The sequence below is a fragment of the Colletotrichum tamarilloi genome, assembly GCF_030869305.1.
Source record: "Colletotrichum tamarilloi strain Tom-12 chromosome Unknown Scaffold_227.1, whole genome shotgun sequence".
In the NCBI taxonomy this organism is placed as follows: domain Eukaryota; kingdom Fungi; phylum Ascomycota; class Sordariomycetes; order Glomerellales; family Glomerellaceae; genus Colletotrichum; species Colletotrichum tamarilloi.
This window is the reverse complement of record NW_026849610.1, coordinates 1-18,049: the sequence shown is the minus strand read 5'-3', so window position 1 is coordinate 18,049 and position 18,049 is coordinate 1. Positions and strand designations below refer to the sequence as shown.

Sequence of the window (18,049 nt, the reverse complement as noted above, 5' to 3'; positions counted from 1 at the left end):
GCTGCAGACCGAGTTACATGTAGTTGCGCGGTCGGAGAGGCCTCCTTACGAAGCGGATCACCCGGCACAGAAAGAGACAGCAGCTCGGGGGCGGAGTCCTTACTTCAATGATACCCCATATTCGGCGGCGGGGGAGCTCGAAGCCCGGCGGCCTATCGGTTGAATACAGCAGCATTCGGGCGCTGTGCCCGAACGAATACCGCGCTCCCCTTTCAACGCCATCCCAAGTCCGCGAGTGAGCATGTTTTAGCTACTCGTCGAGACGACAATGGAGTGTGCGACACTACAAGTGGAATGGGCAATATACCAAAAACCGGATCACATCGGAATTTCTCCCCCCAAAACGCCGACGGAGAAGACATTAGTAGACAGCTCACAGAGCCCCTGGTCGATAGCCGGGAGCTCCCAGACCGATCGCCGCGTTCCTGTCTCAGGTTTATGAATCTGGTCATGGACCTTCCATGCTCCCAACCTGCAACAAGCTTATTTGATCCTTCGGGACCAATACTCTTTTTCTGCCAAGCGTCTCGTGAATCGATACGCCGGAGCTGCCACGAGTTTAGGATGACAGCTGACAGGAAACCCTTCTCTTCGTAATAAGCGGAAACAACCGACTGCTTTCAACTCTTGGGCGGGCCAAGATTCGTTGCGAGTAGCATGAGGTTGCACGCGCCCAAGGTGGTGTTAGAACACGGGAACTGAAACTGGGTGCCTCTGCCCCGATGTGATTTGTGCTCGGATTCAATAACACTGTCAGTTAAGACCTTTTGTTGATCTCTAAGCCTCAGTCCGTAGGGTTGGGTCGTGATCTACAAGTGAAATAACCTTTTTAGGAGATCCACAGATGCCCAAAGCTCGCTTGTCGGAATGGAATCATGGTTGAAGATCAGGTCATGTTGAATTGTTGAGAAGACTTCACGCAGGCAGCAATTTACCAAAGTCATGGCCAAAGACCAAAGAGTCGACTCGCAATCGGTCCGGATGTGATGCATTTTGTCTAAGCAACAGCAGTGCCCTTATTTACTACTAACCTAGGTGGGTAATTTCGGCACCTCATCTTACTAACAACTATCTCTGAATGGTTACCAGTTCGACATGGACTTCGCTTGAGCCCCGCATACGACGAGGCGTTGCAACATTATCTACCGTGAAACTATCGAATGGCAGGTTGCCCACCCGCGCGGTGTCAACTTTGACTTCTTTAGCGATCGATTGTTATGATCTGCTCACATGCGGAGAAGAACTGCTGGGCACAACCGAGGAATGATGTGCACTAACCGCGTTCACGGTGACGCGGCAATCAACGGGATGGTAGATACCAGGGCATGGCTGGTTCCCAAAAGACGCAAATCGTGAAAAAGAGTACCTCATCATCATTCCGTGGATGGACTAGGCACCTTACACTCGTCTCAGTCTGCTTCATCTGAAGTTGATGTATTGACACTTAGCCACTTGTCACAAGACGTCAGTCGTCACAGATGGCAGACATGTCTGTGCCATCCCAGCGGTTAGCGACGCAAGCCCCTCTGAAGTTCTGAACACAACACTACTGCATACAAGGTAACGTTTGATTCTGGAGCTCTTCTAGGGGGCTACTTCATCTGGCCCAACCTTTGAACAGCGATGCTGGGCGGTCCCTGGCCCTAGCGAACATGTTTGTTTTCCCAAGCCCACCCCCACCAGGCCGCGGTGTGAAGACAGTTTCAACGAGGAAAGCTCAGGGGAGAGGATAAGCTCATCTGAAGTTTCCCCATGTGCAATTGGTATCACAGCGAGGGGGTTGAGTAACTACTTGGAGAAAATACCGCGAAGACAATACATGACTTCATAAAACAAGCGTCCCACCCGGGAATGTAGGTGCCGGAACACGACCCATGGATTTCATCGCCCTCGATTCAGCCTGGATGTGATGTTTTGGACCAGCCTGGAAGCCAAACATCAGCCACACTTATTATCGACCGTGTCGGCACACTTTTGAACTCGATTGGGATGACGGTTGGCACTTTTTCGGCTGTCGAGATCACTTCATTGCACAACGGACGTTATCCTGTGCAAACATGTCGGGCACAAAACAATCGCAGAGTCCTCAGGACAGCCCAGCTACCAAGACATCACGGGGTGTGATGAATTGCAAGCCATGTCAAGTTCGCAAGGTATTTTGTTTCCACTGCCGCCGATAAGATTGTTTTCTGATCGGCGTCCCGCACTCATGCAGATCAAATGCGACAGAGCGTTACCAGCGTGTGGAGTCTGTCAACTCTATCAGAGGTCATGTTTCTATGGTAAACTACAGCATCCATCATCACTGTCGCTGTGCATCAGAGCAACTAAACCATAATCCAGAGGGTGTTCCAAAAAAGAGAGGTCCCAAGAAAGAGTCGCTAAGTGCTTTGATCAAACGAATCGATGGCCTCGAAGAGCTCCTCAAATCCGACAAGACCCCAACCCCGCCTGGTTCCGATGCTATTCCAGCCGATTTCAACGAACTGTATGTCTACAGCAGCAACAACAGTGCCGATCCTTGTGGCTCTGCATCATCAGATGTTTCTCCCTACAGTGCTTTTCACGAAGGAAGCTTTGGGGCCAATAAGTATGTAGAACGATCTCACATCCATCGACTTTTCCAAGGACCTACCCGACTGACAAAGAGCTAGTGAGTTCCCATTCATCATCAATGCAGAAGGCTTAGTGGACACCTATTTTACGCACTTCCACCGCAATCCGTACCGTATCCTTGACGAGGAGGTCACTAGACAGAAGCTGAGAAACAACAAGATGCCAAAGTCGTTACTGTACGCTATTTGTGCAGTGTCAAGTAGGTAGATTTGCAACCATCAGGATACTAAAACCATATGAACCTGACATGAAAGTAGATTTTCAGAACAGCCCGGTAGAGGGCCAAGCAGCCATGTTCCCGCAGAAACGTACGCCTCTTGGGCTCTCAAGGACATAGACTTAGGAGACACTACAATCGAAAACTGTCAGGCTTTGCTGTTGCTAGTGACAGCTTTTGCGGCAATGGGGAACGGCCGTAAAGCCTACAGCGTACTTTGTGAGTGTTGAGAGAGTGTGATCGTTTTCCTTTACACTGAACTAACGGAAAAACCGAAGCTCAAGCTGTGGGCGTAGTCCTGGCGCTCGAGTTGTACCAAGGATCAGAACAACACGACGATTACAACCATACGCAGGGCAAGATGAGGAGGAGGTTGTTCTGCACCTGCTACGTGATGAATGTTTTCGTATCAACATGGCTCGAGAGACCCTCACTCATTGACGATGCCCTCGTCAAAACGACTATCCAGTCGTCCAGACAAGCCTCACCGGCTGGCTGGCCACCAAACAACGAGTGCTCTTTGACGGTCGAATGCGAGCCTCCAAGCGAACGCGCAGACAACCCAGACAACGGGCTACAGAAGATGGTATGGGTCGCCCACATCCTTTCCGACGCCAACAGATACCTGCTCGTGACGGACCCAACAACACAAGCAGCATTCGCACATCGCCACAAGATCCGGCATGATCTCGACCAATGGGCGGCAGAAATCAGCCGCAACCCGGACTACCTCTACCAAGACCCGAGAGGAGCAGAAGCAAACACCATGCTCGAGTGCCAAATCATCTACCACCTGGTGCACTGCCTCATCTACCGCCCGCTTCTCCCCTTGCACCTTAGCGAGCCGGCCGGGGCCATGATGATACAACACTGGGTGATCGAGGCAACGGAAGTCGCCTTCCGACACGCCACGGCAATCATTGAGCTGATCGACCACGCCATGCAGACAAAGTTGCTGGAACTCCCGGCGTTCATTTCCTTTTGCATCTTCACGGCCGGAACGATTCACGTCCACGGGATGCACTATACCAACGACCGCCAAGACCAAGGCGCTGGAATCGGACTTCCTTCGTTCGCCGGCTCTCCGATGGCAGCAGAGACCTTTTCGTCTTCTTCCGAACTCGTTAGCAAGTGCCTATACCAGCTCTCGGCAATCGGCAACGAGGCCGAATCTTCTCGATCGTCTAGAGCGTACCTCGAAGAGCTCACGAAAGAGCATGCAAAGTTGTTAGGGAAGGGTACAGCTGGCTACATCCCCTCGCAAACGAACAAGTTCTTCAACAGATACCCCGTCGAAGTACGCCAGCGAATCCAAGGCTTCCGTTTCGGTCCACTGCCATCGAGCATACTCTCACAGTCATATCCGCCAGAAACCTCCGATATTGGTCCCAGAAAGATAGGAGGAATGCCACCGGGACCGTGGGGCCCGAACCCTAGCCACGCCGGCGTCAAGATACCTGTCATGGCGACAAGCACCAGTATGGGGCAGCGAATGGGATCGACCCAAGGTCATTCACGGTCCTACTCAGATAGTACTCCCATGACGCAAACATACTCATTCGCAACAAACGCACCCGTCTCTCAGAGGCCATTGCCAGCTTGGCCGGGGTTTCAGGACGGGACACCAAGGCAAATCGTTACCCATAGCACACCGATGCTTGGACCCTCAACTTCATCCCAGCTCACTTCACCAATATCCCAACAAGGGGCAACCTCTACCGTAGAGCGGAACAACTGGAGTGGCGTGGAAGGGTTCGGAGGAAGAGGAGCAGATGAGCCACTGACTTATGACATTGTCCCCAGCGCTGTCACTACGGCAGGTCCGATATATCAGGCAGAAGGCACATTTGTACAATATCAAAACTTCTCTGTATTATAGTTTTAAAGCAAGCCAACATACCCAACTATCGTTCTATCTGTTTCATTTGAGAAATTCATTGAGAATTAGCCTGACCATCTCAATGTTTGGTCACACTACAGATGTGACATCTAAGATATCAAGTTATTGAAAGCAAGGAAGCATTGTTCCCTGATCGAAGAAATGAAGCCGAACTGTTACGGAACACCGGTTCGAACAGTGGCCCTCACAACCGAAATCATGCCGTTAGGCCATCGCCAGTATGACTTCGGAAGGATTGCGGGAGTTTGGCGGCGCAAGGAGGGGCACAAACAACCAGGAGACACCTTTCATCCCAAGGTGAATGGTAAGGACACCCAGGTGAAGTTCAGGACTTGCCAACTTTGCCTGATTTTCCAGGTTAGCGGGGCACCATCTTGCGTATGTTTCAAGAAGCCGGAAGACCGTGGTATACTCACTTACTAATGGAACAAATATTCTAAAAGGGGATACCTGCTCTATCACACTTAGGTAACCATATTCCCCATCCTTTACGCTGACGTAAACTTCATACTTCACACGAAGAAGCCATGGGTAGATCTAAACATCATCGTATTGTGAGTCGTCTCTTGAGTACCAAAAGTAGTACCACTGATTGCTACATTCAGTATCATTTGCTTCCTCTCTATATCACTCAGAAGTATCTAAGCTGACAGAGTAACCGTGGCATGGGTCTGCTCATCCACAACCTCCCGGAAGATCTGGTTCTTCTTCGCCACGTCGTCAAGTCCAGTGCGGTCACCAAACACCTCGTCCATCTGCTCAAGAGTCTTTCCGTTCGTCTCCGGCACACAGAACCAAACCCAAACGAATGCCAGGAGGCAGAAAGCAGCGAAGAAGACGTATGCGCCGAAACCGGTGCCCTGGACCAGGGGAGGAGTAACGAGACCGATGATGAAGTTGTTGATCCAGTCTGGAAGATAAGTGTCAGCAAATGAAATAGGGCTGAATGGCAAGAGGCCGTTATCAACTTACTGGAGCAAGTAGAGATGGCAACGCCCTTGGCTCTGAGCGATGAAGGGAACACCTCGGAGGGCAAAGCCCAGGGCACAGGTCCCCATGTTGCGCCAAAGACAAACATGTACATCAGCAAGAAAGCCACACTGACCCATCCCTGAGTAGTATGGCTGGGCCAGTCGTTCGAGTACAGCCCGACAAGAATAGCGATGACGGCCTGCGAGATCGTCATGCCCACGGCACCCGTCAACAGCAGCGATCTACGTCCGAACCGATCCATGGTCCACAGACTGGGGATAACACCGACCAGCTGAACACAGTTAAGAACTCCGGACATGATCAGCTGCATGTTGTGGTCGAGTCCCATCGTCGCAAACAGAGTTGGTGAGTAGTAAATCAAGGCGTTGATTCCGACAAATCTATCGAAATATTAGTCAGACCTTCAAACATCGACTCTTTGTCACTGTAACATGAACTTACTGCTGGAAGAACATGAGACCAGCACCAACGTGCGTACGTCTCAGACATCCCTTCTTGAAGCAATCTCCCCAAGCAACAAACTCGAGCTTGATAGTGCTGGCAATGCTACCGCCTCCGACGAGTGTAGGGTGGCGTTCAGCGAGAATCGAGGACTGGAAGCGAGCCTCGGAGACGATTTCCATCCATTCACGGCGGACGCGCGGGTCGGTATCGGGAAGAACGCGGAGCTTGGCCAGGTTGAAGAGGGCCTCTTCTTCGCGGCCCTTGGATGCCAGCCAGCGAGGGGAGTAGGGGAGGAAGATGGCGCCGAATCCGAGCAAGAGACCGGGGAGAATCTGAATGAGGAAGGGAAGCTGCCAGGACCAGTGGTTGGGAATGTCCTTGGTGCCGTAGGTGATCCAGAAGGCTACGACAATGCCGAAGACGATGGAAAGTTGCTCGAACACGAGGAGAGAACCGCGGATTTCGGGAGGTGAAATTTCGGAGATGTAGAGGGGGACGACCATGGAAAGCCTAGAATTGTCAGTATTCGATATGTTCAAAAAGGGGAAATTGACGAAACTTACATGCCAATGCCCAAACCTCCGATGAAACGACCTCCAACGAGCATATCGTAGTTGACAGCCGCAGTCTGGATGGAGGAGCCAATGGTGAAGATGACAACAGCAACCATAATGGATCGCTTTCGGGAGATCATGTCGGCAAGCCAACCCTGGTTCATGGCACCAATAAAGGCACCCAAAGTGATCATGGCAGTCATGAGACCCTTCTTGAAGCCAGAGCCAGCAGCGTGGTCAGATACCTCTGGGAAACGCTCGAGGAACTGGTCCATGACCAGGGTAACTGAAATAACACCCTGATCGTAACCGAAGAGGAGACCACCGATTGCCGAGAAGGCAGCGCAGAGAGCTACATAGTGGGATGCGAAGATTCCCCTGAAGCCAGAGGGTCCGTATGGCTCGAGGGAGGCATCGGAGAGGACGGTCTCTTGTTGCTCGGTAGAGGCGCCTGGGTAGTTGGTTGAGGACTTCTCCACCTCGGAGGCGGAGGTTGATCGTGCACCCATCTTTGAGCTGTTGTTGTGGAAACGTCAGTATGAGGGGAGTTCGACAAAGTTTTCATAATTCGCTGTATGGATGTGGTGTAGTGAAACAGGTTTGTGACTAAGCTGGTGTATAGGGGCCCTTGGGATGAACTCACTCGGACTGAGCCGTGAGGTTGAGGTTCTGGAGTTGCACTGGATGAGCCAGGGACGAACTTTGGGTTACACGAATCCGACAGACCGGTTCAGTCTGATGAAACTGGAATAGAAGAAATCGGGAGGGGTATCACTGAAGAAGAAGGAAGAAGCTTTGGTCGAACCCGCCTGAGTCGCAGGAGAGGGAGTCGAGATCAACGTCAAACATGGCACGCAACGTCGTCTTTATAGAACTCTGAGACTTTCGGGGCCACCGCCTGGCCCATGGCCAAGCCATCCCGACTACGCCCGTCAAGTAGATTCATTGACGGCCTAGGGGGCACGGTTGGGGGGATCCACATCTTTGGAAAGCCGTAGATACTTGTTTACGCCGAGCCTTGATGAGTGACAAAGGTGGACACCGGGGGGGAGAGGACAGGACGGGATGGGGAAGAGGAACGCTACGGATACGCTTGCGCACAATAGCCGCCACGAGTACCACGACCAATGGCCGGATGCTAGTTGGTCAAGAATGGACGTGGAGGAGCCGCTAAATCGCGGGGTGTGCTTCAAAGATGGGTTTTCTGGGGATATTGGGGAAACCGTGTCAGGCTTCCAGCGTTCCTTGCGCGGAGACGCCAATCACGACTCACGCTACACCAAATACGGGGGTGGGAAGAAGAGAGACAAACACGGACAGCATGGGGCACCCCTCGGCCATCCGTCCGGCAGAGAGGACGAATTCAGGCACTGACGACGAACCAGCGAGAGACAGAATACGGCCGGGGTTATGCCCGCCCTCGTCAGCCCCACGGTATTTGGAGAACTTGGCAGTTGGAGTTTTGGGGGTGTTTGCGAAGAATTGAAGACGCGTTCGAGATCAAGTTCGATGACAAAACTCAACAGACGATGTGCGCCCTTCCAGGCACCGTTCGACCATCGACCACGGAGTACCTAGGTGGGACTATAGAAGGACGTCGAAGAGGACAAGATACTGGCTGCACATGATTAGAGTCTTCTGCGTGCTTCTGGCAATTCCAAGCTGATAAGAACGCGGTTTCCACGCAGTACAGGGGCCGCCTGTCAGAAGATTCTCGCAGATGAGTTGCCCGTGGGGAATTGACGGGTTAGGTGGGGTTTCTGTGCGCTATGTCTCGAAATACCAGAATACTCCGGAATCTGGCCGTGGATTTGCAGTGCCGAGCCTCCATGGATTTGGATGGGGGCTGGCCGACCAGGGGGTGGCCTCTCCCCAACACGAGTCAGGGGCCATTTCCAACCTGCATTAACACTTTCGTCATAGGCTAGGAGGAGGAGGCCAGGACATGGTTGGCGTGGAAATTTGAACCGAAGGAGCCTCACCGACGGCTGTAGGGCCTAGGGTGAGAGGCTAGGAGCTTTCTTCCTCTTTTACACTAACAAGCAGCTTGCCCCGATGCACAGATTTCCTGAATTCACCAAGGAGGAAATGCTTTTATCCCCCAACTTCCCTACACCGTCGTGATCGTCTCAATTTCACGAAACTGCGACAAGGCAGGACGAAAAGAGACTGAAAGAGGTGGGAGTCAAATCATGTCGACGACATGTCTGGTAAGTCGGCGCTATTCGCTTTGGCTCTTCACCCCATTTCCCCAGAGTTTGTCGCCCACGCCCGACCCTCCGTGATCCGTGTTCTACCCCGGATTTCGCCTAAGCAATCAGAAGTTGTGGAATTGCTGCTGACTGAGATATCTGGGGTTGGCGATGTGGAATCTGTGGGATGAGATGACCAAACTGGACTGCCTGCCGGTCGTACTTTGCATCCCATTCCGACTCCCACCGTACCTACGTTGGCGGACATACTCAACTCCAAAGCTAATAAACATGAACAATAGACTTGCAAAAAGCAACATCTCAAATGCGCGTGGAGCACAGATGACGATGCGTCTCCATCTTCTGCTCGGCCCGACGTCTACTTGAAATCATGTATTCGATGCAGAGCAACTGGCAAGGACTGTATTCCGGCCCCCGCAATTCGATTCAAGCATGCCACTGAGTAAGTGACGGCCGAATTCCTCTCATTCCCTATCATCAACTCTGGCAAACTTATACTTGGCTCTGTGGCACCCCAGTCGCTCCCCGCTCATTTGCGAATTATCCTACACAATGTGCGAGTTGCGACATTGGTGAAGCAAGAGTCAAGATTTACGCAAAGCGGAACCGAGATAATGGTCTCGCCCGCCCCGTTTACCACTACAATACGTTGTACCCCCATTTCGTTTTCGTCACGGGAACGAATCTGCAACTCTAGACTCCGTAATGCGCCATATTGTACTGCTTTTCTTTTTTGCGGGAACGCTGATCGCTTACTATGGGTTTTGTCTCGCTGATTTAGGACGCCGAGCGCTACGGAGCAGACGTGGGTGCCCTATCCGCGGCGATGTAAGTTTATCAGTCCCACCTCCAAGACCTTGCAAGTTGGAGAAGTTGGGGAAAATGAGGAGGAGATCTACGAGCAAAAACGGCGAGAAATGCCTTGTTCGGAATCATCTTGGAACGAAGCTTATCCCGACATCGTTTATTTCCTGTCAAAATTGCCTAACTCGGTCACATAGTACACTTTGTCGATGAAACCCAGGAACTTGAGGCTCTTTATTGGTCTGAACACGGCAGCCCGCCGCCGCAACCACAAGCGCAACTGCAACTCCATCCACCGGCAGCACTACAGCCGCAGCTTGCACAGGCGGAGGGTCGGCGGGTACCACTGCCAGCGACACATCCTGATCCTGGCTCATCATTATCATCATCCGCGCTGTTGGTGGATCTAGAACAACAACGACGCCGAGAACAGCGGCAACCCGATGACGCCGCATCCGCATCCCCGGCTCCCATCATCGACTCGCATAGCCGAGATTATCGTGATGCCCGGCTTCTAGTCCCGAGTCCTCACAGCCAACCCGCCTCTACGCCGGCTGCGAGTTGGAGAGAGGTGCAGGTGCAGACACCAACAACTTTGCCATCTGTTTACAGCGCTATTCCATCTGGGTCAACTCTCGGGCTAGCCAATTTTGAGCATCATGACGATGTCGTGTTTCCTTTCACGCAGCCTCATGAGGTGAGGTTGATGAAGTACTATCTAGAGTACATGTGCACCTGGGTGAGTGGTCATACGCTTTTTACCTTAGGAGTATGATCTGGCAACTCCACGGCTGTTCTAACCCCCCTTCCAGTTCGATCTATGCGACGCAAGACGGCACTTTGCAATCGTCGTTCCCCGAAGAGCAACAACATGTCCAACCCTCCTCAACGCAATCTTCGCCCTCTCCTCCCGCCACCTCAGCCTCCATGAACAGTATGACCCCTACGCCTCGGACCGCTACCACCAAGAATGCCTCAAACACCTCACTACCATCTCAAACGACTCGTCGGCCCTCACGAACGATGACCTCCTCGCGGCGACAATCCTCCTCCGCACCCTTGAAGAGCTCGATGTCCCGCTCATAGGAACAGACCACGAGGGCCATCTTCTCGGCATCCAGCTCTTCATGAACACGCAAAACGCATCCGCCCTCGACCCGCCGAGCTCCCTCCGACAGGCTTCGTTCTGGGTAGGCCTCCGGCAGGAAATTACCATGGCGTTTGCGACGCAGCGGCCGATCAAGGTCAAGCTCGACCACCTCTTCATTGACCGGTCCTTTTCGCCGGCTGATGACGATTGCTGGGCGAATCGCATCGTCGTGCACTGCGCCGAGGTGGTGCAGTTTTGTTTTGGCGAGGTGGAGAACCGCAAGAGTGAGTATCAGCGGCTGGTTGAGTATGACTATAACTGGCTACGCGCGAGGCCGCTTTCTTGGCTGCCTATCGCGTACTCTGAGCCGGACCTTGCTTCAGGCTTGGTGTTTCCGCAAATCTTTTACATTAATCATGCAGTCGGTTAGTCTTCTCCCTTCCCTGAAGCTAGGACTTATTTTCCAGTCTTTGCTCGTGGCAACATAGTGAACGAGCCCACTAACATAGCCTAGTGATCGGAAATGTGCATGGGGCGTTAGCACGAGCGCTCTTGATGTGCCACGACGAGAGCATTCCCAAGATAGGACCTAGTCGAATCCGAGCTCGGAAAAAACTAGATGTAAGCGGTCCCGATCATTCTACCAATCTCGACCTGAGAACTAGCTAACATGGGAACCTTAAGAACGACATTCGTATGCAAGTCCGAGAACTATGTGGCGCCGCGCTATCAAACAAGCAAACGATACCAGCCATGTTCACGGCCTGTATGGGTGTTACGGCGTGCGGGGACAGGTTCGTCGAGTATGCCGAGCAAAAAGCACTATTGGATATTCTGGTCAAGACGGATGTTGAGCACATGTGGCCCACTGCTTCGGCACAGTCACACTTGAAGAGGGCGTGGGGGTGGGAGGACGATTCATGACTGAATATGTCTTTGAGTACTCAACATAGTTGCCTACTGTACCTTGCAGTAATACCACGTTGATGTTTTTTGTGTCTTTAGTCACAGCATATTACATGAAAAGATCGGGATTAGGATTCCGGTAATTGCCTGCAGGTGTGCCTACATGTCTTATTGTGGATGGCTGATAATCACGACGATGATTCCAAAACAAACATGGACACAAGGGCACGCACGTACAGACAGGACTAAACGACTTCATTTCCGGTCATCTGGTCCCCCTCATTACCCCGTACCCCAGGAAACCGGCACCAAGGACAGGGAAAGGGGAGGGGGGTGAAGTACGGGGAAGGAATCTGGTGATCCCGACAGAGCGAATTTAGGCAATGCGGAGGATCAGAAAGACTCAATCTACACGGACATTACCCCGTATCCGCAATGCGGGTAATCACGTATTACCTACGCGATCGTGACACATGCAGGGCATGACCAGTTCTGGAACGCACACTTGTCGGCTGCCCCAGGTTCCTAACATATTCAACAAGTTTTTTCTTAGTTTCTTCTTTAGCTTTGGGATATTGGGGTATATCCGTAATGTACAATACTTAGTCGCATGGTGGCGAGCTCATACGCGGAGCTCGGTCTCGTTCACGTAATCTGCCCGTAAGACATAAAGACCGGACAAAATTACCGCAGACGCCAATTCGAGATTCGGGGAAACTTACCCCGATGGAACGGGCAACCAATGCGAAGCTCTTTTTTGTTCATTTCCAACCCCCCACCTGCCTCATTCGCACAATGGGGAAAGTGGGCTGTCTTACACCGGTTGCAAGCCAAGTTTCGAGATGCCTCAAAGCTTTCTTACAGCTCAGCATTGCTGCAAGTTCACGTGGGCTCCTCGACGCGTCTTGACTCCTGGGCGCGCTTTTGTGGGATTCCGACATGCGCTTCCACTTTCCCACTGGTCAATTGGCATGAGATGGTCCCCTCAACAGCGTCAGAGCTGCCCCGCGATGGAGCTCTTTATTCGTGTCGGGAAATGGTTTCCGATAGAGCTCCGAGGACGGTGAGGTTCCGTATGAAAAGCTGTGGGATATAAGACACCAGAGGTCCCTGATTGTTCGTAGAGCTATGTTAAGCCGTCCTCGGTACCTTTCGACTTCTCCCAGGTTGTACATTTGCGCCAGTTGTCTCAGACTAGAGAGGAGGAGCATCCCACCGGTCCTCGTCACCGCCATTATTCGTACATTCTACCATCTTTGATACCCTCACGCTCGTCCAGCCCCCGTTCGATTTGCATACCAGAGAAAATAGACATAGACATAGACCGCACGCCACCGTCCCCACGATCACAAGTCAAACCCCTAACACCGGACCACACTCCGACCACCTCAGCAATCACCGCACGAAACGTCACCAGAACCGCAAAGAAAGCAAAATGTCAACCAAGAAGCTCCAAGTAGGCGTCGCAGGCCTCGGCCGCATGGGCAAGCGCCACGCTCTCAACTTCCACCAAAACGTGCCCCGCGCAACCCTCGTCGCCGTCAGCTCCCCCGACGCTGGTGAGCGCCAATGGGCCGCCGAGAACCTCGCCCCCCACGGCGTCACCGTCTACGAGTTCTACGACGACATGCTCGCCCACAAAGGCCTAGAGGCCATCTGCGTGGCGTCCGCGACCTCTGTCCACGCCGAGCAAGCCAACAAGGCCATTGAGAAGGGCAAGCACGTCTTGTGCGAGAAGCCATTGGGCACCACTGTTGAAGTTGTAAGTGTCTTGTCCTTCCCACCTGAACATGTGCCGCGAGAGGGAACTAACAACACGGCCACAGTCACAAACCGTCGTCGACACAGCCGCAAAACGCCCAGATCTCAAAGTAATGTGCGGTTTCTCCCGCCGCTTCGACGCCTCCTACCGCGACGCCCACGCAAAGATGCAACAAGGCCTCATCGGCCGTCCCGCCATCCTCCGCAGCCAGACCTGCGACGTCCTCGACCCTTCAGGCTTCTTCGTCGCCTACGCTCAGTTCTCGGGCGGCATCTTTGTCGACTGCAGTATCCACGACATTGACCTCGCGCTCTGGTTCTTTGACGAGGAGACCACCAAGGTCAAGTCCGTCCACGCCGTGGGCATCACAGCCGTCGAGCCGGACTTGCGGAAGCACAACGATCGCGACAACGCTGTTGGCACGGTCGAGTTCTACGATGGGCGCATCGCGTATCTGTATGCTTCGCGCATGATGGCCGCGGGCCAGGAGGATTCAACGGAGATTATTGGTACCAAGGGCAAGTTGTCGGTCAACCTGTTGCCGGCGGAGAACCATGTAAAGATTTACACACCGGGAGGCATCCGGCAAGAGCTGCCGCAAACGTACTGGGATCGTTTCAGGGCTGCTTTCACGACCGAGGCGATTGAGTTTACCGAGAGCGTGTTGGAGGATAAGCCTGTGCCGATCAAGTTGACTTCAGCAGTGGCTGCTGTCAAGATCGGTGCGGCATTGCAGGAGTCAATGATTAAGGGAACCAAGATCTGGTTTGACGAGCAGGGCAACCGGACGGAGAAGGCCCAATTGTAGGACAGTAAATTGCATTCGGTCTTCTTGGCCTTGATCTATCTACGAGGCTACCCTGACATTGGGAAGTCTGTATCATGCCATGCCTTCCGTGATGGCCTCTACTACATTCACTTGCTTCTTCCATCATCATCCCCTCTGAGACTTTAATACCTTCAGACCATCATTGTCAGGGATACATGATCCACAAGGGTTTGTTTCTTGGGTGGAAACCTTCAGCACTGAGGTGATGTCAGTCATACTCTGCGATGTTCTGTAGGGATTTCCATACCTTGTACCGATAAACACGTGTTGGATGCCTCTGTCCTCGAATGCATCCTCTCCTAACATTCCTCTCGCTCAACCAGTACTCATACAGTATCTTTGGATACTGAATCCCGGCCAAAAACTCGCATTATGCTGCGTCACTGAGTTCCCTGATGAACTTCGGGAGATCTGTCAACTTCAAGAAGGTTTGCAGCATTCCTCCAAGTTGTCCCCTTCGAGGTTGAAGTTTGTTCGTGAGCTGGAGGAGATTTCTGTGGTGATGGTGAGAAGAAGGCCTTTGGATAACAGAGCAGCCAGTGGCAAGGCAGAACCCCGCACCACCAAAAGTTGAACGGCTTTGGCAACTCACCAGGAGGCTCGACTATCAGCCGTCCTTTTCTCATTTGCTTCGCCGTTGCCTTGTCGGCTTTCCAAGGGCTCGGCTTCACTCTGGTGTGGGAAGACGAAGAGGTACTCTGCTGAGCGCAGCTGGTGGAGGCTTTGGTGTTAGGTGTCTTACTGCCTGATGCTTTGACACTCGGCTCTTTGGAGTGCTCTCCTTGGGCACCCTCAGAGAATTTGAAGCTTCGTGGTAGGTCTGCGCTATGGAAGCCGTACGGGCGACTTGGCCGCTCCGGAATGGCGGGAGCAGATGTCCCCTCGGTCTGTGTGACTTCAGACCCGCGCAACACGTATTCTCTTCGCTGTCTTTCGACGACTCCCGTAACAGCTGTCTTATTTTCCTGAGAGTGACTAGAAGCAGCCTTGCTAGTAGAGACATCGCATTGCCCTGGCTGCGGTCCACTAGAGGACTGGAAGAACTGGAAGCCTCGAGGGAGGCTGTCGCGTTTGAAAGCGTATGAGCGACTTGACCGCTCATAACTGGCGGGAACTGCAGTCTGCTCGGTCTGACGGGCACCGGAGTCTTCGGGCAGCGAAATTGGTAGGCATCCCCCCTGAATATGGCTAGAGAAATTCAACGATAAATTCCCCAAAATCGTGTCTTTCTTGTTTCCAGAGCCAACTTGTGCCTTCTCATCTTTGGATTGAGACGTTGGCGCTACACCAATGTGCGATGAAAGCTCGACAGAGGCAGACGTAGCAATTGATTTGCTCATCTCGGTGACCGGGACGGCTCTCTCACCACCCTCGCTGCAAGACTCCCAGTGAGTAGATGCATGTGATGATGATGATGATTGAGGGCGAACATTCGGAACAGCCCCGTTTCCAGTGACCACTTTCGGCGTCGCCGAAAGACTGCATACCTGGCTCTGGTTGATACCTGTTGAGATACTCTTGACCTCGGGGCTCTTTGCCTGAAAGTCGAACTTGAAGTCTTGCGGAATTTGGCTCACTATCGCACAATCAGCCTGTGAAACGTGTGAAAAGGATCCCGAAGTGTTTCGAAAATGGATCCAGAACTCGCCGAATGGCTAGAAAAGGACTTACCTCTGGCATCTTTGGAGGTGGGATTGGGTTTCTCCGCCGTTCTAGACTTATTCGCCGGTCCAGGGATAGACTGCGAAGAGTGTTTAGCATCATCCGGTCGACTGATGAACTCCGTGCCCAAATTTACCATGGATACGCGCTTTCTGGGCCGAGGAATCGTCTCATCGTCGGAGCATGGGTGCTGGTCATCGTTACCTGTAGCCGAAGGGATGGTTTTCGGGGTGTGCGGCAGCGGAATGTCTGCTTGTGTTTCTGCTTCGACTTCTTTGTGTCAGTGAAGGCGGAGCCGATACTCGACAACCAAGTACCTACCATAACGTCTCGGAATACCACTGCCATGTTCGATCACAGCTTGAGTGCCGACGTCACTCGCGCCCTTCACACTAGTCACCTCCTTTGTAGCGTCTTCGAGTATCTCGATGCGATCAACAGCGGTGGAAAGAATCTCCAAACAGAATGCCGGGTTCTGTTTGACGAGGTCCACGAAGGTGTCCTGTTGAAGAAGCTTGAGGAGATAGGGGCTAAGTGCTCGCTGCATCTCCTCGTGCATGAAAACCCACAAGTCGTCCTGCTCGGCAATGATGACCTCGATGACGATGTAGAAATCTCCCATTCTGTCAGTGCCACTGGAGAGGATCTCGCCAAGCAAGTAGCCTGCCTGAAAAGCAATCCTCTCTTGCAAAGGGAGAATGCCGAGTGTCGCGGACACCTCGTACAAGGAGAGGAGGTCTATCACTTCAGTCTTTTCCGTGATCAGGCTTTCTGCTAATGGTCAGGACACTCCGCCTTCGTAAGGCCGAAGAAATCACTCACCTCCAAAGTAGAAGTACTTCAAGACTGTGTTCAGAGCTGAATGAGGGAACATGCGCTCCTTCAGTGGAATCTTTCTCATTCCTTCTTTCTGGAGACGGCCGTTAGTAGTCAAAGCCACTCTGAAGGCCAAGCGAGACCTCGCGAGACGATACGCTGCATGAGGAGCTTACCATCTGAACCATCTCTAGGATGTGGTCGATCAAGCCGCTCTTTCCGCGTACCGCCTTGTCATGAAGTTCCCATTTGCTGGCACCCATTGTAAGAAGAATGTCGGCGTCGTTCTTCGTCTCCCAGAGGCTATGGGACGTCAGCAAGGTGAAGATAAATAGACCCTTGGGGGAACTCACGATGGTAGGTCGGACTCCTCCATGGCTTCTTCGCCATACTCACAAGGCGGGCTCTTCATAGCGCGCAAAAGGCCGCTGGGGCGTGGTACAATGCACAAGATATTCGAGACCAGAGGTGAGGAATGAATTGGATGTAAAAGATAAGGCCTCAAGGCAGAGTGTGAAGTCGATCGATGAAAGAAAACCGTTGTACAGGATAGACGCGGCAAGGTGGGCGGATGGGGAGGTACCGACCGTGGAGGTTGCGATGAGGGAAAGATGCAAGGCCCGAGGGTGGTTGGTGCCTTCCGTTCGATCGGTAAACTCCCTATCCCCTGGAGGGAAGGAGCGGTGGGTGCTTCTTGCCCTTTCCAAGCCAGACTCAACACGTACCAAATTGCGTATGGCATCAATCCAAGAGCACTGGGATGATGCACCTTGCTGCTCCTATGCACAAGAAGCTCCTATCATCCATGTGAAGACCAACTCAAGATTAGTTGTCCTCATGGCTCTGTGTACGCAGTCTTGGACAAACATGCCAGAAGCTCAAGCTGCTATGAGACACCGGTTCTAATCACTGAGCGAATCAGACCTCTCGCCTTATCTTGTGTGTTCCTATAAGAAGAAGCGAACTACAACGCACGCCCATCTCATGAACAACAGCCAAGTAAGTCAACATACCCACTTCCTGGCACCCCCCTGTTTCTGGCACCACAAAAACGATGGGATCACAACCCAACCTCCTCATTACTATTAACTATTGATCCTCAACCACACCCACTACAATACAGCTGCCAGCCTCACTAGGGCATTCAGAGTCGCTGGATTCAGCCGTGATAACCTCCTTTTCACCCGCTTCGATTTGAGCCCGATGGATATCCCTGATGTTCGCGAACTTCGTATTGGGATCG

General features: G+C 52.6%; 5 protein-coding genes across 5 annotated transcripts; 3 read left to right on the top strand and 2 right to left on the bottom strand.

Annotated features, from left to right (window-relative positions):
* Positions 1-2,057: 2,057 nt before the first annotated feature.
* Positions 2,058-4,480, top strand: CTAM01_16487 (fungal specific transcription factor domain-containing protein; the record flags this gene model as incomplete). The annotated part of the gene is made up of 6 exons (XM_060532480.1): positions 2,058-2,118; positions 2,344-2,590; positions 2,655-2,792; positions 2,874-3,052; positions 3,112-4,311; positions 4,419-4,480. The coding sequence occupies 6 exons, from the start codon at positions 2,058-2,060 to the stop codon at positions 4,478-4,480; spliced, it is 1,887 nt and encodes a 628-aa protein (XP_060372943.1).
* Positions 4,481-5,374: 894 nt separating this feature from the next.
* Positions 5,375-7,233, bottom strand: CTAM01_16486 (uncharacterized protein; the record flags this gene model as incomplete). Its single annotated transcript, XM_060532479.1, has 4 exons — positions 5,375-5,643; positions 5,706-6,106; positions 6,168-6,680; positions 6,734-7,233. The coding sequence occupies 4 exons, from the start codon at positions 7,231-7,233 to the stop codon at positions 5,375-5,377; spliced, it is 1,683 nt and encodes a 560-aa protein (XP_060372942.1).
* Positions 7,234-9,369: 2,136 nt separating this feature from the next.
* CTAM01_16485 (uncharacterized protein) lies at positions 9,370-11,755 on the top strand (the record flags this gene model as incomplete). The annotated part of the gene is made up of 5 exons (XM_060532478.1): positions 9,370-9,379; positions 9,939-10,480; positions 10,554-11,256; positions 11,346-11,452; positions 11,516-11,755. The coding sequence occupies 5 exons, from the start codon at positions 9,370-9,372 to the stop codon at positions 11,753-11,755; spliced, it is 1,602 nt and encodes a 533-aa protein (XP_060372941.1).
* A 1,417-nt stretch (positions 11,756-13,172) lies between these two features.
* Positions 13,173-14,307, top strand: CTAM01_16484 (myo-inositol 2-dehydrogenase; the record flags this gene model as incomplete). Its single annotated transcript, XM_060532477.1, has 2 exons — positions 13,173-13,499; positions 13,564-14,307. The coding sequence occupies 2 exons, from the start codon at positions 13,173-13,175 to the stop codon at positions 14,305-14,307; spliced, it is 1,071 nt and encodes a 356-aa protein (XP_060372940.1).
* A 391-nt stretch (positions 14,308-14,698) lies between these two features.
* CTAM01_16483 (uncharacterized protein) lies at positions 14,699-17,069 on the bottom strand (the record flags this gene model as incomplete). The annotated part of the gene is made up of 6 exons (XM_060532476.1): positions 14,699-14,739; positions 14,921-15,904; positions 16,000-16,251; positions 16,312-16,761; positions 16,813-16,900; positions 16,983-17,069. 6 exons carry the CDS (start codon positions 17,067-17,069, stop codon positions 14,699-14,701), a joined length of 1,902 nt encoding a protein of 633 aa, XP_060372939.1.
* Between the last annotated feature and the right edge of the window lie 980 nt (positions 17,070-18,049).